Raw genomic sequence first — 20030 nt, 5'->3', positions numbered from 1 at the left:
CGTACAGGACAAGAGCATGCTAACGGAAAATAGGCTGGTGGGTTTGACTAGTAACTTCAGCAAGAGTAGTAGTCAGTAGCTGGTAATGGGTGGAGAAAGTGGAGGTAATGAGTATGGACTGCTCTTCTCTCTTAAGAATATGAATGGAAATGATAGGCAGAAGGTAGTCCGGCTGAAAGAGAAGGTAAGATCAGAACTTTTTTTCTTTAATGTCTGTTGCCCAGAATCAGCTTGTTCAAAGCTAAACTCATTCTGGTTCATCTGCTATTCTTTTTGCTTTCTTATCTCAGTTAGTAGTATCACCTTTTGCTAGTTGCTCAAGCTGGAAACCTTGGAATCTTCTTTGACTTCTTTCTTAACCCCCACAACCCCCCAAAACACACTGTTTAAATGGTAACTAGGAATTTTGGATTTTACCTCAGTAATGTCTCTTTCCTTATTCCTTCTCTTGACCCCTTCTGCTGCATTCCTGGACTGAACTCTCCTCTCTTTCCTTGACATTGCAATAGCCATCTTGCTGGTTCTTATTAGTCTCCCTGCCTGTCTCTCCCTCTACCCTCATCCATCTTCATACTGCCCCATTTATCTTTCTAAAGCATGGTTCCCATCATGTGTACATTTTTTAAAGATCTCAGTTGCCTTCCCACTGCCTACTATATATAGTACATTAATTTATTAAGTAAATGAGTACTGATTATGTGTCAGGCATGGTACTAGGCACTAGGGTTACAGTGGTGGACAAATAGGGCCCTCCTGTCACCTAGCTTAATGGAATATAAGACTTTTACAATTTGCATCCCAGTTTATCTTTCTAGCATCACCTCCAACTCCTACTCAAATACTCCATTCATTTTAGACTACTTCCTTTTTCATGGGCAAAATTCATATTATGAAATCACTGTGTTTGCACATGCTGTTTCCAACCCAGAATGCCTTTCTTCTGTCTGCTTGTCATATTTCTTAAGGTAAACTATCTATAGTCAGGTGGTATTTATTTTCTTCAATTAGCCATTGGCTGTTAGTTAACTAGTAAAGCATCTATACAGGTTTGAATTTTAAGAAATATTTGGCAACTAACAATAATCTGCGTAACTGCTTCTACTTCTTCCAGCTACAAGAAAGAAATTTTTGGAGTGAACTCTTTGTAGGGAGAGATAACTAGAGTTGAAATTTAATTCTGTACTATGCCTCTCTGGTCAACAACAATGCGTGGAAAAGGGGTGAAAAACAGAATAAGTATATGAGTGTTTTGGAGAAACCCATTAACGCCTATTTGACTTATAGAGTATTTGGAATTTTGAATTTATTTATCCATGTTCTTCTAATTTAGACTGATGATGAAGATGATTCTTTTGTTCTTGAAGATCCTACATTGTTAAATATTGATACTATTGATTCTCACTCCTATGATACTTCGTCTGTGGCAAGCTCAGATAGTGGTGACAGGACCAACTTAAAAAGGTAAATATCCTTTTATTTTTTTCTTCTTTTTTTAAAGTTGAAATGTAGTTGATTTACAATGTGTTAATTTCTGCTGTACAGCAAAGTGACTCAGTTATACATATATAGACATTCTTTTTCATATTCTTTTCCATTATGGTTTATCCCAGGATATTGTATATAGTTCCCTGTACTCTACAGTAGGACCTGTTTATCCATTCTATATGTAATAGTTTCCATCTACTAACCCCAAACTCCCAGTTCATTCCCCGCCCCTGCCAAGCAACCACAGGTCTGTTCTCTATGTCTGTGAGTCTCTTTCTGTTTCATAGATAGGTTCATTTGTGCCATATTTTAGATTCCACATAAAGGTGATATCATATGGTATTTGTCTTTCTCTTTCTGACTTACTTATTATTGATAATCTCTGGTTACACCCATGTTGCTGCAAATGGCATTATTTCATTCTTTTTTATGGCTGAGTAGTATTCCATTGTATATATGTATCACATCTTCTTTATCCATTCATCTGTTGATGGACATTTAGGTTGTTTCCATGTCTTGGCTATTGTGAATAGTGCTGCTAGAAGATAGGGGTGCATATATCTTTTTGAATTATAGTTTTGTTAGATATATGCCCAGGAGTGGGATTGCTAGATCATATGGTAATTCTGTTTTTAGTTTTCTAAGGAACCTCCGTACTGTTTTCCATAGTGGCTGCACCAGCTTACATTCCCACTAACAGTGTAGGAGGGTTCCCTTTTCTCCATACCCTCTCCAGTATTTGTTATTTGTAGACTTTTTAATGATGGCCATTCTGACCAGTGCGGGTTGGTATCTCATTGTGGTTTTGACTTGCATTTCTCTAATAATTAGCAATGTTGAGCATCTTTTCATGTGCCTACTGGCCATCTTTATGTCTTCTTTGGAGAAATGTCTATTTAGGTCTTCTGCCCATTTTTCAATTGGGTTGTTTGGTTTTTTGTTGTTGTGTTGTATGAGCTGTTTGTATATTTTGGAAATTAAGCTCTTGTTGGGTGCATCGTTTGCAAATATTTTCTCCCATTCTTTTCGTTTTGTTTATGGTTTCCTTTGCTGTGCAAAAGCTTGTAAGTTTGATTAGGTCCCATTTGTTTACTTTTGTTTTTATTTCTGTTGCCTTGGGAGACTGACCTAAGAAAACACTGGTATGATTTATGTCAGAGAATGTTTTGCCTATATTCTCTTCTAGGAGTTTTATGGTGTCATGTCTTATGTTTAAGTCTTTAAGCCATTTTGAGTTTATTTTTGTGCATAATGAGAGGGTGTGTTCTAACTTCGTTGATTTACATGCACCTGTCCAACTTTGTCAGCACCAATAGCTGAAGAGACTGTCTTTTTCCTGTTTTATATTCTTGCCTCCTTTGTCAAAGATTAATTGACCGTAGGCGTGTGGGTTTATTTCTGGGCTCTCTGGTTAAGCATTCATTTAAATCACACTTGCATACAGTGTGGCCTGCTGAAGCTCTGCATAGGAAGTAAGTAGAAGGCCCACTCAGGTGGAAATAAAATGCTTGCTAGACCCTGAATATTTAGGCACTGTTGAGGGGAGAGGATAAAAAGGTGGATGCCATAACGACTGTCTTCTGTACACCCAGCAGGAAGCTATAATAATAGCCAGGGACACCCAGAAGCAGGAGAGCCCTTAGAGGGTGCACACATCACACCTGGTACAGTGTCTGTGGTGGAAATGTGGGGCTTGGTTTACCTCACCACCTTTCTGTTCCCTCCCTCCTCCCTCCACCACCTTCCTCCTGCTCTCTAAGGACAGCTCCAGTGTTTCTTCATTTCCTTGAAATGGGTTCAGAGGAGAGTCACAAAGATGATTAAAGATTTGGGAAAAGGACTTCTAACCCTATATAACTTCATTTTGGCTGCTTTTCACCTTCCAAATTCTTGGAGAGCACATAAAAGGAAAGAGAAGTGGAGGAAACATAATGTAAATACTTTATTGAATTCATGTGTAACTTTAATGTTGATAAGTTGTTGGTGTATTTTTCTTCAACTTCTTAAATTTTGCCTGTGTCAGTGCTGTCTTCTTTAGTTCGTCAACTCTTGTGGGATACGGGCCATGGCTGGGTATATTAACCTGTTCATCCCTTTCTTCTACAAATAAATAAATTTTTTCAGCTTTATTGAGATATAATTGACATGCAGTACTGTGTAGATTTAAGATATACAATGTGATTCGTATTTTTAAATTTTATTTATTTTTTTATACAGCAGGTTCTTATTAGTCATCAATTTTATGTACATCAGTGTATACGTGTCAATCTCAATCACCCAAATCATCACAGCCCCCCCCCCCGCCCCCGCCGCTTTCCCCGCTTGGTGTCCATACGTTTGTTCTCTACATCTGTGTCTCAGTTTCTGCCCTGCAAACCGGTTCATCTGTACCATTTGTCTAGGCTGCCCATATATGCGTTAATATATGATATTTGTTTTTCTCTTTCTGACTTACTTCACTCTATATGACAGACTCTAGATCCATCCACGTCTCAACAAAATGACCCAATTTTGTTCCTTTTTATGGCTGAGTAATATTCCATTGTATGTGTGCACCACATCTTCTTTATCCATTCGTCTGTCAATGGGCTTTTAGGTTGCTTCCATGACCTGGCTATTGTAAATGGTGCTGCAGTGAACATTAGGGTGCATGTGTCTTTTTGAATTATGGTTTTCTCTGGGTATATGCCCAGTAGTGGGATTGCTGGATCATATGGTAGTTCTATTTTTGGTTTTTTAAGGAACCTCCATACTGGCTGTATCAATTTAAATTCCCACCAACAGTGCAAGAGGGTTCCCTTTTCTCCACACCCATTTATTGTTTGTAGATTTTCTGATGATGCCCATTCTAACTGGTGTGAGGTGATACTTCATTGTAGTTTTGATTTGCATTTCTCTAATAATTAGTGATGTTGAGCAGCTTTTCATGTGCTTCTTGGCCATCTGTAGGTCTTCTTTGGAGAAATGTCTATTTAGGTCTTATGCCCATTTTTGGATTGGGTTGTTTTTTAATATTGAACTGCATGAGCTGTTTATATATTTTACAGGTTCATCCTTTGTCAGTTGCTTCATTTGCAAATATTTTCTCCCATTCTGAGGGTTGTCTTTTGGTCTTGTTTATGGTTTCCTTTGCTATGCAAAAGCTTTGAAGTTTCATTAGGTCCCATTTGTTTATTTTTGTTTTTATTTCCATTACTCTAGGAGGTGGATCAAAAAAGATCTTGCTATGATTTATGTCAAAGAGTGTTCTTCCTATGTTTTCCTCTAAGAGTTTTATAGTGTCTGGTCTTACATTTATGTCTCTAATCCATTTTGAGTTTATTTTTGTGTGTGGTGTTAGGGAGTGTTCTAATTTCATACTTTTACATGTAGCTGTCCAGTTTTCCCAGCACCACTTATTGAAGAGACTGTCTTTTCTCCATTGTATATCCTTGCCTCCTTTGTCATAGATTAGTTGACCGTAGGTGTGTGGGTTTATCTCTGGGCTTTCTATCTTGTTCCATGGATCTATGTTTCTGTTTTTGCGCCAGTAACATATTGTCTTGATTACTGTAGCTTTGTAGTATAGTCTGAAGTCAGGGAGTCTGATTTCTTCAGCTCCGTTTTTTTCCCTGAAGACTGCTTTGGCTATTTGGGGTCCTTTGTGTCTCCGTACAAATTTAAGATGTTTTGTTCTAGTTCTGTAAAATATGGCATTGGTAATTTGATAGGGATTGCATTGAATCTGTAGATTGCTTTGGGTAGTACAGTCATTTTCACAGTATTGATTCTTCCAATCCAAGAACATGGTATATCTCTCCATCTGTTAGTATCATCTTTAATTTCTTTAATCACTTTCTTATACTTTTCTGCATACAGCTCTTTTGCCTCCTTAGGTAGGTTTATTCCTAGGTGTTTTATTCTTTCTGTTGTAATGGTAAATGGGCGTGTTTCCTTAATTTCTCTTTCAGATTTTTCATCATTAGTGTGTAGAAATGCAAGAGATTTCTGTGCATCAATTTTGTATCCTGCAACTTTACCCAATTCATTGATTAGCTCTAGTAGTTTTCTGGTGGCATCTTTAGGATTCTCTATGTATAGTATCATGCCATCTGCAAACAGTGACAGTTTAACATCTTTTCAATTTGTATTCCTTTTATTTATTTTTATTCTCTGATTGTGGCGGCTAGGACTTCCAAAACTATGTTGAATAATAGTGGCGAGAGTGGACATCCTTGTCTTGTTCCTGATCTTAGAGGAAATGCTTTCAGTTTTTCACCATTAAGAATGATGTTCGCTGTGGGTTTGTCATATATGGCCTTTATTATGTTGAGGTAGGTTCCCCCTATGCCCACTTTCTGGAGAGTTTTTATCATAAATTGGTGTTGAATTTTGTCATAAGCTTTTTCTGTGTCCATTGAGATGATCATTTGGTTTTTATTCTTCAATTTGTTAATATGGTGTATCACATTGATTGATTTGCATATATTGAAGAATCCTTGCATCCCTGGGATAAATCCCACTTGATCATGGTGTATGATCCTTTTAATATGTTGTTGGATTATCTTTGCTAGTATTTTGTTGAAGATTTTTGCATCTATATTCATCAGTGATATTGGTCTGTAATTTTCTTTTTTTGTAGTCTCTTTGTCTGGTTTTTGTATCAGGGTGATGGTGGCCTCATAGAATGAGTTTGGGAGTGTTCCTTCCTGTGCAATTTTTTGGAAGAGTTTGAGAAGGATGGGTGTTAGCTCTTCTATAAATGTTTGATAGAATTCACCTGTGAAGACATCTGATCCTGGACTTCTGTTTGTTGGAAGATTTTTAATCACAGTTTCAATTTCATTACTTGTGATTGGTCTGTTCATATTTTATGTTTTTTCCTGGTTCAGTCTTGGAACGTTATACCTTTCTGAGAATTTGTCCATTTCTTCCAGGTTGTCCATTTTATTGGCCTAGAGTTGCTTGTAGTAGTCTCTTAGGATGCTTTGTATTTCTGCGGTGTCTTTAACTTCTCCTTTTTCATTTCTAATTTTATTGATTTGAGTCCTCTCCCTCTTTTTCTTGATGAGTCTGGCTAATGCTTTATCAATTTTGTTTATCTTCTCAAAGAACCAGCTTTTAGTGTTATTGATCTTTGCTATTGTTTTCTTTGTTTCTATTTCATTTACTTCTGCTCTGATTTGTATGATTTCTTTCCTTCTGCTAACTTTGGGTTTTGTTTGTTCTTCTTTCTCTAGTTCCTTTAGGTGTAAGGTTAGATTGTTTATTTGAGACTTTTCTTGTTTCTTGAGGTAGGCTTGTATAGCTATACACTTCCCTCTTAGAACTGCTTTTGCTGCATCCCATAGGTTTTGGATCATCATGTTTTCATTGTCATTTGTCTCTAGGTGTTTTTTGATTTTTCTCTTTGGTTTCTTCAGTGATCTCTTGGTTATTTAGTAATGTATTGTTTAGTCTCCATGTGTTTGTGGTTTTTACATTTTTTTCCAGGTAATTCATTTCTAATCTCATAACGTTGTGGTGAGAAAAGATGCTTGATATGATTTCAATTTTCTTAAATTCACTGAGGCTTGATTTGTGACTCAAGATGTGATCTATCCTGTAGAACGTTTTGTGCGCACTTGAGAAGAAAGTGTAATCTGCTGTTTTTGGATGGAATGTCCTATAAATATCAATTAAGTCCATCTTGTTTAATGTATCATTTAAAGCTTCTGTTTCCTTATTTATTTTCATTTTGGATGATCTGTCCATTGGTGTAAGTGAGGTGTTAAAGTCCCCCACTGTTATTGTGTTACTGTCGATTTCCTCTTTTATAGCTGTTAGCAGTTGCCTTATGCATTGAGGTGCTCCTATGTTGGGTGCATATATATTTATAATTGTTATATCTTCTTCTTGGATTGATCCCCTGATCGTTATGTAGTGTCCTTCCTTGTCTCTTGTAACATTCTTTATTTTAAAGTCTATTTTATCTGATATGAGTATTGCTACTCCAGGTTTCTTTTGATTTCCATTTGCATGAAATATCTTTTTCTATCCCCTCACTTTCAGTCTGAATGTGTCCCTGCGTCTGAAGTGGGTCTCTTGTAGACAGTATATATATGGGTCTGGTTTTTGTATCTATTCAGCAAGCCTGTGTCTTTTGGTTGGAGCATTTAATCCATTCACGTTTAAGGTAATTATCAGTATGTACGTTCTTATGACCATTTTCTTAATTGTTTTGGGTTTGTTATTGTAGGTCCTTTTCTTCTCTTGTGTTTCCCACTTAGAGAACTTCCTTTAGCATTTGATGTAGAGCTGGTTTGGTGGTGCTGAATTCTCTTAGCTTTTGGTTGTCTGTAAAACTTTTGATTTCTCCATCGAATCTGAATGAGATCCTTGCTGGGTAGAGTAATATTGGTTTTAGGTTCTTCCCTTTCATCACTTTAGGTATATCATGCCACTCCTTTCTAGTTTGTAGAGTTTCTGCTGAGAAATCAGCTGTTAACCTTATGGGGGTTCCCTTGTATGTTATTTGTCATTTTTCCCTTGCTGCTTTTAATAATTTTTTTTGTCCTTAATTTTTGCCAATTTGATTACTATGTGTCTCAGCATTTTTCTCCTTGGGTTTACCCTGTATGGGACTCTCTGCGCTTCCTGGACTTGGGTGGCCATTTCCTTTCCCATGTTAGGGAAGTTTTCGACTATAATCTCTGGTCCTTTCTCTCTCTCTTCTCCTTCTGGGACCCCTATAATGTGAATGTTGTTGCATTTAATGGTGTCCCAGAGGTCTCTTAGGCTGTCTTCATTTCTTTTCATTCTTTTTTCTTTATTCTGTTCCACAGCAGTGAATTCTACCATTCTGTCTTCCAGGTCGCTTATCTGTTCTTCTGCCTCAGTTATTCTGCTATTGATTCCTTCTAGTGTAGTTTTCATTTCAGTTGTTGTATTGTTCATCTTTGTTTGTTTGTTCTTTAATTCTTCTAGGTCTTTTTTTTTTTTTTTTTTTTTTTTTCCCGTACGCGGGCCTCTCACTGTTGTGGCCTCTCCCGTTGCAGAGCACAGGCTCCGGATGCGCAGGCTCAGCGGCCATGGCTCACGGGCCCAGCCGCTCCGCGGCATATGGGATCCTCCCAGACCGGGGCACGAACCCGTATCCCCTGCATCGGCAGGCGGACTCTCAACCACTGCGCCACCAGGGAGGCCCTCTTCTAGGTCTTTGTTAAACATTTCTTGCATCTTCTCGATCTTTGCCTCCATTCTTTTTCCGAGGTCCTGGATCATCTTCACTATTGTTATTCTGAATTCTTTTTCTATAAGGTTGCCTATCTCCACTTCATTTAGTTGTTTTTCTGGGGTTTTATCTTGTTCCTTCATCTGGTACGTAGCCCTCTGCCTTTTCATCTTGTCTGTCTTTCTGTGAATGTGGTTTTTGTTCCACAGGCTGCAGTATTGTAATTCTTCTTGCTTCTGCTGTCTGCCCTCTGTGTGATTCTTTGATATATGTATATATTGTGAAATGATTACCACAGAAGGGTTACTTATCACCTCACATAATTAGCCTGTTTTTTTTTTGGCAGTGAGAACATCTAAGATCTACTCTCTTAGCAACTTTGAAGTATATAACACAGCGTTGTTATAGTCACCATGCTGTATATTAGATCCCCAGAACTTACTCATATTAAAACTGGAAGTTTATACCCTTTGACCAGCATCTCTGTATTTCCCCCTGCCCCTGGATGTCACTATTTTAGTCTCTTTTTCTGTGAGTTTGGCTTTTTAAAATTCTACTATAAGTGAGATCATACAGTATTTGTCCTGCTCTGTCTGACTTATTTCTAGTAGCATAATGCCCTCAGTGTCCATCAGTGTTGTCACAAATGGCAGGATTTCCTTCTTTCTCATGGCTGAATAATATTCCATTTTTTTGTGTGTGTGTGTGTATGTATGTGCATACACATCTGTATCCATTCATCTGTAGATGGACATTTAACTTAGGTTGTTTCTGTATCTTGGCTATTTTGAATAATGCTGCAATGAACATAAGAGTGCAGATATCTCTTTGAGATAGTGATTTTGTTTCCTTTGAATATACAGCCCAGAAGTGGGATTGCTGGATCACATGGTAGTTCTAGTTTTAATTTTTTGAGGGACCTCCATGCTGTTTTCCATAGTGACTGCACCAATTTACATTCCCACCAACAGTGTCTGGGGATTCCTTTTTCTCTGCATCCTCACAAATGCTTATCTTTTGTTTTTTTGATAATAGCCATACTAATGGATATGAGATGATATCTCATTGTGGTTTTCCCTGATGCTTAGTGATGTTGAGCACCTTTTCATGTACCTGTTGGCCATCTGTATGTATTCCTTGGAAAAATGCCTATTTAGGTCCTCTGCGCATTTTTTTACTCAGATTGTTTTTTGCTCTTGAGTTATAAGAGTTGTTTATATATTTTGGTTATTCACCCCTTATGGGGTTAATGGTTTGCAGATATTTTTTCCTATTCCATAGGTTGCCTTTTCATTTTTTGATTGTCTCTTTAGCTGTGCAGAAGCTTTTTAGTTTGATGTAGTCCCATTTATATATATTTATATATATTATATGTATATCTGCTTTTGTTGCTTGTGTTTTTGGTTTCATACATAACCAAAAAATTGCTGCCAGTACCACTGTCAAGGAGGTTTTTCCCTTTGTTTTTTTCTAAGAGTTTTGTGGTTTCAGGTCTTATGTTTAAGTATTTAATCTGTTTAATCTTTGTGAGTGGTATAAGGTAGGGGTACAGTTTCATTCTTCTGCATGTGATTACCCAGTTTTCCTAGCACCATTTATTGGAGAGAATATTCTTTCCTCATTGAGTGTTCTTGGCTGCTTTGTCAAATATTAGTTGACAATATATGCAAGTGGTTATTTCTGGGCTCTCTATTTTGTTTGTTGATCTATGTGTCTTTTTTAATACCAGTACCATCCTGTTTTGATTACTGTAGCTTGAAATAGAGTTTGAAATCAGGAAGTGTGATGCCTCCAGCTTTGGTCTTCTTTCTCAAGGTTACTTTGACTGATTTGGATCAGTTGTGTTTCTATAAACTAACAATGAAATATATAAAAAAGTAATAAAAATCTCATTTACAGTGGCATCAAAAGCAATAAAATACTTAGGAATAAGTTTAGGAACAAGGAGGTGAAAGAGCTGTACACAGAAAATTATAAGAATTGATGAATGAAATTAAAAACACAAATGGAAAGATATCCCATGTTCATGGATTAATTAAAATGTTCATACTACCCACAGCCATGTATAGATTCAGTGCAATCCCTATCAAAATCTCAATAACATTTTTCACAGAAAAAACAATCCTAAAATTTGTATGGAACCATTATAACATAAATGTTTTGGATGATTTGGTCACTACCTGCTTAAAAGCTGTGGTGTCTTCTTTTTGCCTACATAGAATGTCAGAACTGCTTTGCATGGCATCTGTCTGAACCCTGCTTACCATTTTGACATAATCTCTGAGCACTCCCTCTCCTGTCCTCCTGGTCCATGCCTTTTGTGTACTCACATTCCCCACACACTGTGCACCATTACATCTTCAATTTTTTTTTTTTTTTTTGTGGTACGCGGGCCTCTCACTGTTGTGGCCTCTCCTGTTGCGGAGCACAGGCTCCGGACACGCAGGCTCAGCGGCCATGGCTCATGGGCCCAGCCACTGCGGCATGTGGGATCTTCCCGGACCGGGGCACGAACCTGTGTCCCCTGCATCGGCAGGCAGACTCTCAACCACTGTGCCACCAGGGAAGCCCCACATCTTCATATTTTTGCTTGTGCTTTTTTGTTGTCTGACAGACTCCTAGTTATCTATCAGGGCCAGCTTAGATGCCTTTTCTTTTCTATAGCTGTCCCTAATAGCTCCCTAATAAACAGGATTAAACTCTTCATTTCGTTTCTATAGTGCTTTATTTATTTTTCTTTTCTAACATTTATCCTTTAATTTAAGAGTGAATTACTCATTAGTCCCTCTAGCTAGGATATGAGGTCCTTGAGAGTAGGAACTTTGACCTTCTTATTTTTGTATTCCCAGAACATACGTTTAGTCACATAGAGTAGGTGTTCAATGTTTGGTAAAAGTTAAATTGTTTTTTGTACAGTGATGAGTAGGTTAAGTGAAAGGAGCATCAGAGAATAAGTAATGAGTAGGGAATTTGAGGCAGTTGGTTGGAGAATGAGAGGGTCGTTACAGACAACAGGAGGGCAAGAAAGGTGGCAAAGGTGGAAGGCAGGTAGAGATAATGTAGACATGTGAGCAGGGGTGCTCTGTAGGCAACCTTCTGATGAGTAGCAGAACCTCTTGCTTATTTCTTAAGGTGGGCAAGGAACAGGTTGAATCAGTGAAAAAGAAATGGTGGCTTTATTCATTTTCCTGCTTGTGCTTCTTTGAGGTTCAGGGTGGATTCAGTACATTTTAACGTGAGACTGTTAGATTTTATACCTCTTTGCAAACCAGAGCTAACAAAGTAATACAGTGTTTTATGCTTTTCTTGTTTTTATTTTTTCTTCTTTCAAAGTTTTACAGACCCTGCCTCTTCAATTTTTTTTCCAATTCTTAAACATTTTCCTTTTTTTTTTCTTTTTAAGAAAGAAGAAATTACCTGATTCTTTTTCACTCCATGGATCAGTTATGCGACATTCACTTTTGAAGGGAATTTCTGCCCAAATAGTGTCTGCAGCTGTAAGTATTTTGTTCTCTTCCCCCAGCTTTATAACCTGCAATGGCATAATGAAGTAGGAATGAGCATAAAACAAAGCACAGCACTTCTCTTGGCCCGAGGCTTAAGAAAAATAGAATCTGGCTTTCATGGGTTTTGTGTGATTATTTTTGACTCATAAGACATAGCTACACATCTTGACATAGAAATTAGTGCAGCCATGAAATAAAGGTCTGCCCAGAGTCTCGGGTGTGCCTAAATGAAATATGGCAGCAAGCCTAAAAGAAACACTATCTGCTTTTTCTTTAAATTCCTTTTCAGTTTAGTTGTCGTCTTGTGTATTTGGTTGAGGTAGAGTGCTTGTTTTTTTAGTCTTTTCATATGGAGAAATGATTGATCAGAATCTTTTGCAACTGAGTGATTTTTTTATAATTCACAAAAGTCTTTTCATGTACCTTATTTCATATACTCTTAACATCTTTGAAAGTAGGGAAAGCCATATCCTATTTTACAAATGAGAAGACAGGCTCAGAGAGGTGACATTAACTTGTCTTACATCATTGGGTTAGGAGATAGCAGAGCAGTTACTCAAAATTGGGGTTTTTGGCTCCCAAGTCTAGTGCTTCTTTTTTCTTTTTTTTTTTTTTTGTGGTATGTGGGCCTCTCACTGTTGTGGCCTCTCCTGTTGCGGAGCACAGGCTCCAGACGTGCAGGCCCAGCGGCCATGGCTCACGGGCCCAGCCGCTCCGCGGCATGTGGGATCTTCCCAGACCAGGGCACGAACCCATGTCCCCTGCATCAGCAGGCGGGCTCTCAACCACTGTGCCACCAGGGAAACCCCATAAGTCTACTGCTTCTTTGTTGTGAAATGAGGGTGGTATTGGTGAATGTGGCCAGTGTATAATAGCTGGAACAGAATATCTGTGTCTTTTTTGAAAATGATTTAGAGTACTGTGTTAAGTGCAGAAATATTTAATAGTCCATCAAGACAATAGATGCTGATTCGGGTATGTTTTATCAAATTTTCCTTTGGCCTCAAGGCCTGTAGTTTTATGCAGTCTTTCAGTTTTGGTTTTCTGAATTCAGTATATAGATTCTGTAAATAATAATAGTAATAATAATGATGATGATGACAGATTCATACCCCAGGAACTTTGATATGTTTTTATGTTCTTTTCCTGGAGTTTAATTGGTATTCTGCATATTCAGTTTGGACAAAGTTTTGATTTTTCACAAGGGTAAGAGATTAATACAGAAGTGGCATCATGACACCATAACCACATTGTAATCTTCAGGTTTATTAGAGAAAACTCTTATTGCAGAAACCAAACCAAACACAAAAAACACACACAAACCCCCCTCCCCCAAAAACAACAACCAAAAACCCCCCAAAGAAACAATAAAAAAGAAAGAAAGAAAAAGTGTTCTCTGCGGGCAGTTGGTATACCCTGACCCAGCTCATATATCATGAAGTCAATTTAAATAGAGAGATAGTCAAGCAATGGAGGAAACCTGGGCAATTGTCCTTTCTCTTGTAGGTGGAGAGTAGCTCATATTTGCTAGAATGGGAACCACCTGTTGAGGATTACATTTCCATGACGTTTTCTGAATTTAATCCTGATGTAGGTGATGAAATTCATTCCTTTCAAAATCAAGATGAACCAGAACAGTCATTTGACCCACCTGTGCAGTTTTAAAAATATTTTGAATAATGGAGACTGAACTAAAACTCAGACATTGAACAATGATTAGATAAATCTGTTATTTAAAAGGGTTTCTCCTTTCTCTTGAAGAGGAGGGAAAAATTGTAATAAATCCCAGAGTGTTTGCATTCTGTTCTTATTTCATTGCCATGGCTGAGCTCCTTTGGTATGTTAAAATGAAAACTGCTTTTCTTGTGACAGTCTTCATACTCTGCTTTCCTAATTTTGGATTACCAGCTCAATTTAAATTGTATGCTTTTCTGTGATGGTTGGTTTATTAACATGTAAAGCTAGTTATATTTTGGGGTATCTCTCCTGAATAGCTGTTCAGTAATGCTTTCAGCCATGTGGATAGTGATGTTATTTAGGGCTGCCTAGGGCATTGATCATCATGGCCTTGTAGTCTGTGCCTGGAGAACACTTAGGAGAGATGAAACTTTTGGAGTTGTGAACCTCATTGTTTAATTTTGGAATCCTCCTCAAAGTAATGTGACATGTGACTATATTTAAAATACACTACCAAAGGTAAAATAGATAGCTAGTGGAAAGCAGCCACATGGCACAGGGAGATCAGCTTGGTGCTTTGTGACCACCTAGAGGGGTGGGATAGGGAGGGTGGGAGGGAGACGCAAGAGGGAAGAGATATGGGGATATATATATATGTATAGATGATTCACTTTGTTATAAAGCAGAAACTAACACACCATTGTAAAGCAATTATACTCCAATAAAGATGTTAAAAAATTGATTCAAATTAATTTTAAAGGATATTTATCATTTTATGATCACTTAAGATAACGGGCGTACCTTAGCATAGTGTTTTTGCAAAATGTGTCCATTGTATAAGAATCTCCTAGGGTACTTATGAAAATACAGATTCCTGGGCACCATCCCAGACCTCCTGAATTGGAATCTAGTTCTAGAAGTGTAGCTAGGGATTTGCATTTTAACGGGTATCCCAGGTGATTCTAATGCACCGTGGCTTTTGAGAATCACTATCCTTAGATGCCGTAACACCAGCACTAAAATTCTATTCATACATCCTCTAAATTGCTTCCCACATCTGTGGGTTTTAGCTTTGAAAGTTAGCTGACTTCCAATTGCATTTTTCAGGTTCCAGTTTGAATATAGTTTATGTTCTTCATCTGCTGGCTCATTCTTTTTCCCTGTCCAGGACACAAATCAATCACTTATCAAACATTTGTTGCATGTTTCTTTATTGTTCAGCATTATGTTAGGCATCCTTTACACACACACATCCACACAAAGTTGAGTATATCCTACTATCCAGAACGTTGTACATAGCAGCGTTGGTGATTGTTCTTCCTCATAGTTCCATGCCCTGGTGTAAGTTTTTTAGGTTAGTTCCTGGGAAGCTCTGTAAAGTTGGATATAATAGATTCTACCTTCTGAGAGATTATAATAATGAATTGAGCACATTGACAGGGACAGACAGAAAAGAAATACAGAAGTGATCCAAAGAGCCTGGTCTGGGAATGGAAACCCTGAATTTTAGACATAGTCTACCACTTCCTGAATAATTGTGGGCGAGTCAATTTAAGCTCTTTGAAACTTAATCTGAATCTTAAGAATCTTAATCTGTTTTCTTAATCTGGAAAATCAGAATAATACTACTTGTTTGATCCATCTCTCCTGGTTTGAGTATCAAATAATGTGATAAATGCATTTGAAAGCTCTTTGCTACTACAGTTCTAGTCATTGAAAGCCCTTGTTATTATTTAAAGCTACAAAAGTACCAAATGTTAGTAGACACCCTTATATTTATAGGATACTTTACATTTAATTTGATCCTCAGGACAACTCATGGTGGTAGCTAGGGCAGTGTTTACCTTTTCCGCAAACAGGTAGGTAAGGGGACTAATACTCAGAAGGGCTAGGTGGCTGTGCCGAGGTCACACAGTCACTGGTAAAGAGCTGGCACTAGCACTTAAGTTTTTTTTTTTTTTTTTTTTAACAATTTACTTAGCATCTCCTGTTTATTTATTTTTTAAATTAATTTATTTATTTATCCTTGGCTGTGTTGGGTCTTCGTTTCTGTGCGAGGGCTTTCTCTAGTTGCGGTGAGTGGGGGCCACTCTTCATCGCGGTGCGCGGGCCTCTCACTATCGCGGCCTCTCTTGTGGTGGAGCACAGGCTCCAGATGCGCAGGCTCAGTAAGCACTTAAGTTTTGATTTTCTTATTCTGACTGAATATACCCTGCTCTGGCTTTTATTTATTTATTTTTATTTTTAAAATTATTTTATTTATTTTTGCCTTTAATTTTTTAATTTTTTTAACATCTTTATTGGTGTATAATTGCTTTACAATGGTGTGTTAGTTTCTGCTGTATAACAAAGTGAATCAGCTATACGTATACATGTATCCCCATATCTCCTCCCTCTTGCGTCTCCCTCCCACCCCTCTAGGTGGTCACAAAGCACTGAGCTGATCTCCCTGTGCTGTGCGGCTGCTTCCCACTAGCTATCTATTTTACGTTTGGTAGTGTATATATGTCCATGCCACTCTCTTACTTCATCCCAGCTTACCCTTCCCCCTCCCCCCGTCCTCAAGTCCATTCTTTACGTCTGCGTCTTTATTCCTGTCCTGCCCCTAGGTTCATCAGAGCCATTTTTTTTTCTTTTAGATTCCATATATATGTGTTAGCATATGGTATTTGTTTTTCTCTTTCTGACTTCACTCTGTATGACAGACTGTAGGTCCATCCACCTCACTACAGATAACTCAATTTCGTTTCTTTTTATGGCTGATGGTTTTTATTTAGGGGTTATTTTATAATCTGCTGGGTAGGAAGCTCCTACTTAGAGGAAGAATGTTTCCGTTTTTAAAGTCTTTATGTACTCTTACCATTGTGATCCACAGTACTTATAGTTTATTCACATTATTGAAAATAGAATCTCTTTCCTCTCTCTTTTCCTTTACATTTTCATTTATAATCAGTACCCTTCCTGAAGCAGTAAAAGAAAATGATCTATTCTTGTGCTCTTTATATTTTGTTGGTATATACAACTTCTGTAGTTTCTCTTATTTGGGGGGCAAAAATGATGGTTCTACCTCTTGTCTGAATTGTATATGTAAAGAGAGGGCCTTGTACCATTTTCTGCTTAAAAATGGGAATGTCTTTTCAAATACTTTTTCTTTAAATTTTATTTAGGACAAAGTAGATGCTGGCTTGCCTACAGCAATTGTAAGTATACTTTAAATAATCCTTTAAAGGTAAGCTTTCTTTTTGATCAGGTATTCTTAGATTTATTCTTCCGATATTCAAAGTTATTACATAAATGTTGTGATAATTAATTCATGTCATTTACTGCCAGTAATCAGGTTTAAAATTTGTCCGTGTTGAATGTTCTCATTCTTTCTAGTGTATTGTGACTTTTCAGTTTTCTTTTTTTGCTTTGTTTCTTAAGAAAAATAATGATTAGCCTTTTCCCAATTTATTTGTATGTGGTACTACCCTGCCCAAGTATATTTGCTCCTTCTGTGACTTGGCCTCGCTTTGGTTATAGGGAGTGGAAAACAGTGTTTGGTAAAATCACTTTGTGGTAAATAGTACACTTAACAGCTCTGAACTAACTCCATTGCCAAGCCTGCCAAATAGTAAATCTGTGGAGTGATTATAGAGAACTGGGGGATATTGAAAGCACACTAGTGCCCTCTTTTCTATTTTCAACTATTTCCAGCTGCCTCCTGTAGCTTTCTTATTAGATAGTCAATTGGTGAGGAAGTGGGCTGGGTTTTGAGTATTTCTCTTGCCTTTTGGCTCCTGTGAATAAGCTGGAGAAGGGCTTTCTTGTCCCTTTCCCACACCTCATAGGAGGCTCTTGGTTGGGGAGCATAAGTGCCTCTTACTTTGTGTGGACCCCTGAGTTTTTCAAAAAATTGCTTTAGAGGAAGTTAAGTGGCATTTTTTTTGCCTATAATGTTGAACATATGATATTTTAATATTGTTACCCTTAGAGTAAATTTAGAGGGATTCGAAGAAATAAGATGTACTGAGTTTCATTTCCTGTTTTGCCTCCTAGATGAAATTTTCCTTATTTATAATAGTTGGTATGTTATCTGGTGCCTAGAGGAAAGAAAACCAGCAAATTCAATTCTGATTATTTCAAGATCCTTGTAATGTCTTAAAATGTAATCTTCTCTTTTGTTCTCAGGCAGTGTCGAGTCTGATAGCAGTGGGTACATCTCATGGATTGGCTTTAATATTTGGTAAATTTTCTAACTACTTTCCTTATTTTAAATGTTAAGTATTTGGGTTTTTTTAATAATATCTTTTAATCACAGTTTATATAGTAAACTTTATTTTTTTGAAAAAAGCCAGAAAAATTTGAAAAGTAGCAGTCAGCATTTTTATAGTTAAAAATTACTTGACTCAGCTTCATTTTGTTGCTCATTGCAAGTTTATTTTCTTCTTTATGAATTTTATAAGCTATCATATCATATCTTTTGACTCTCTGCAGACCTAGACAAAAGGGATATAAAGTTGAGAGGTTGTCATTTTGTCTGCCTCTGGTTTGTGGTGGTGCTAATGTTTTATTCTAAATCATATCTGAGTAGTAGGTATTTGAAAAGATCTTCAGGGAAAGAGATTCCCAGGCTTTCTCAGAAATTTTCAGTAACTCTTACTGACAGTAAGTTTTTTTCATTTACATTGTAAATCCCTCTAAACTGAAAAAATGTTAGCCCATAATCACTTTCTTTTTTTGGTTGAGAAGAGAACTTAGCTAGTTTTATTTGTATGGTAGGTGATAGTCCTAAGTATTTTCTCATTTTTTTTTCCTACGTGAGACTAAATAAACCTAGTTTTAATCTTTCTTTGCTTTTGCATTCAATACTATGAGCAGAACATTTTGTTCTGTTTACTTAAAAACTACTAGATAATATTTTCCTGTCATTTTTAGTGTTCTCTATGGATCTTAAGTCTTTTGCAACTTTCTTAAATGGAATTCCTGATGACACTGTATTTTAGTAAGGACTCTACAGGATATTGTATAAGAATTACCTGGAAAGACCTTAATAGCAGAACCACAGTTTGATCTGTGTGGGCCTTGCATTTTTATTTATCATATGAGTGAATAACTAATTATTTTCCCTTGTTTTTGAACAATTTGACTTCCTATTTATAAATTTTCCATTATGCCAAAAGCCTTATTTATCTGTGTTTTTAACACCTAGTCTTTTCAAAGGCGATTGATATAAAAAAGTTTTATTGTCTGGGGATGAGAAGAATGGAAACAAAAATATAATTCTCTTGAGAGAACTTTAGAATTGATTCTTTAAACAATAATTTTTTCTTATTCCATAATATGTGTTCATAATAAAAAATTTAGATGAGCACAAGTTTGAAGATACACCAAATTCTGCCATCCAGGAATAATTCCTAACATTTCTGTATGACCTTCTAATCTTTTTTCCTGTACATGTGTGTATATATATGTACACACCCCCAAATGGGATCATGTTAATTTGTAACCTGCATTTTCATTATAATGAACATCTTTCCATGTGATTATTAGTCATCTGTAACATAATTTTTTTCTGTATTAAGTTATTAGCTTTTTTTTTTTTAATTGAAGTATGATCGATTTACAGTATTGTGTTTCTGGTGTACATCAAAGTGATTCAGTTTATATATATATATTCTTTTTCATATTCTTTTCCATTATGGTTTATTACAGGATATTGAATATGGTTCCCTATGCTATACAGTAGAACCTTGTTGTTTATCTATTTTATATATGGTGGTTTGTATCTGCTAATCCCAAACTTCTAATTTACCCCTCCCCCTCTCCTTTGGTAACCGTAAGTTTGTTTTCTATGTCTGTGAGTCTGTTTCTGTGTAACATCATTTTTAATGGCCACGTTTTACTTAATCATTTCCTACTATAAGACATTTAGGTTGTTTCTAACCAAAAAGTAGAGTGATGAACATCTTTGTAACTGCATTTTTGTGCACATGATTACTTCCTCAGGACAAATTACTAAAAGTGGGCTTGTGTAGGTCAGGGTATGAACATTTTAAGCACTTCTGATGTATACTGCCTAATTGCCTTCTAGAAAGTTTTACCAGCTTGCTCTCCTATCATGTGTAAGAATGCTTGTTTTCCTATGAGGGCATAGTTGGTATCAGATTGATAGAATTCTGGGAAAGGAT

At 36.9% G+C, this 20030-nt stretch overlaps 1 protein-coding gene across 5 annotated transcripts in view; it reads left to right on the top strand.

The window, feature by feature from the left end:
* Positions 1–20030, top strand: part of VPS8 (VPS8 subunit of CORVET complex) — a 293055-nt gene that overhangs the window by 15197 nt on the left and 257828 nt on the right. For 4 of the 5 annotated variants that reach the window (XM_082625439.1, XM_082625440.1, XM_082625441.1 and 1 more), the window contains exons 4-7: positions 1331–1461; positions 12081–12174; positions 17028–17060; positions 18031–18085. In XM_082625439.1, coding sequence (XP_082481565.1) covers positions 1331–1461; positions 12081–12174; positions 17028–17060; positions 18031–18085 — 313 coding nt within the window. Of the gene's footprint in view, positions 1–1330; positions 1462–12080; positions 12175–13547; positions 13774–17027; positions 17061–18030; positions 18086–20030 lie in introns of those variants that run through there. The other variant, XM_082625442.1, reaches the window with a different exon arrangement.

Source organism: Mesoplodon mirus, assembly GCF_964341445.2.
Source record: "Mesoplodon mirus genome assembly, chromosome: 6".
In the NCBI taxonomy this organism is placed as follows: Eukaryota; Metazoa; Chordata; class Mammalia; order Artiodactyla; family Ziphiidae; genus Mesoplodon; species Mesoplodon mirus.
This window is presented reverse-complemented; position numbering and strand designations above follow the sequence as displayed.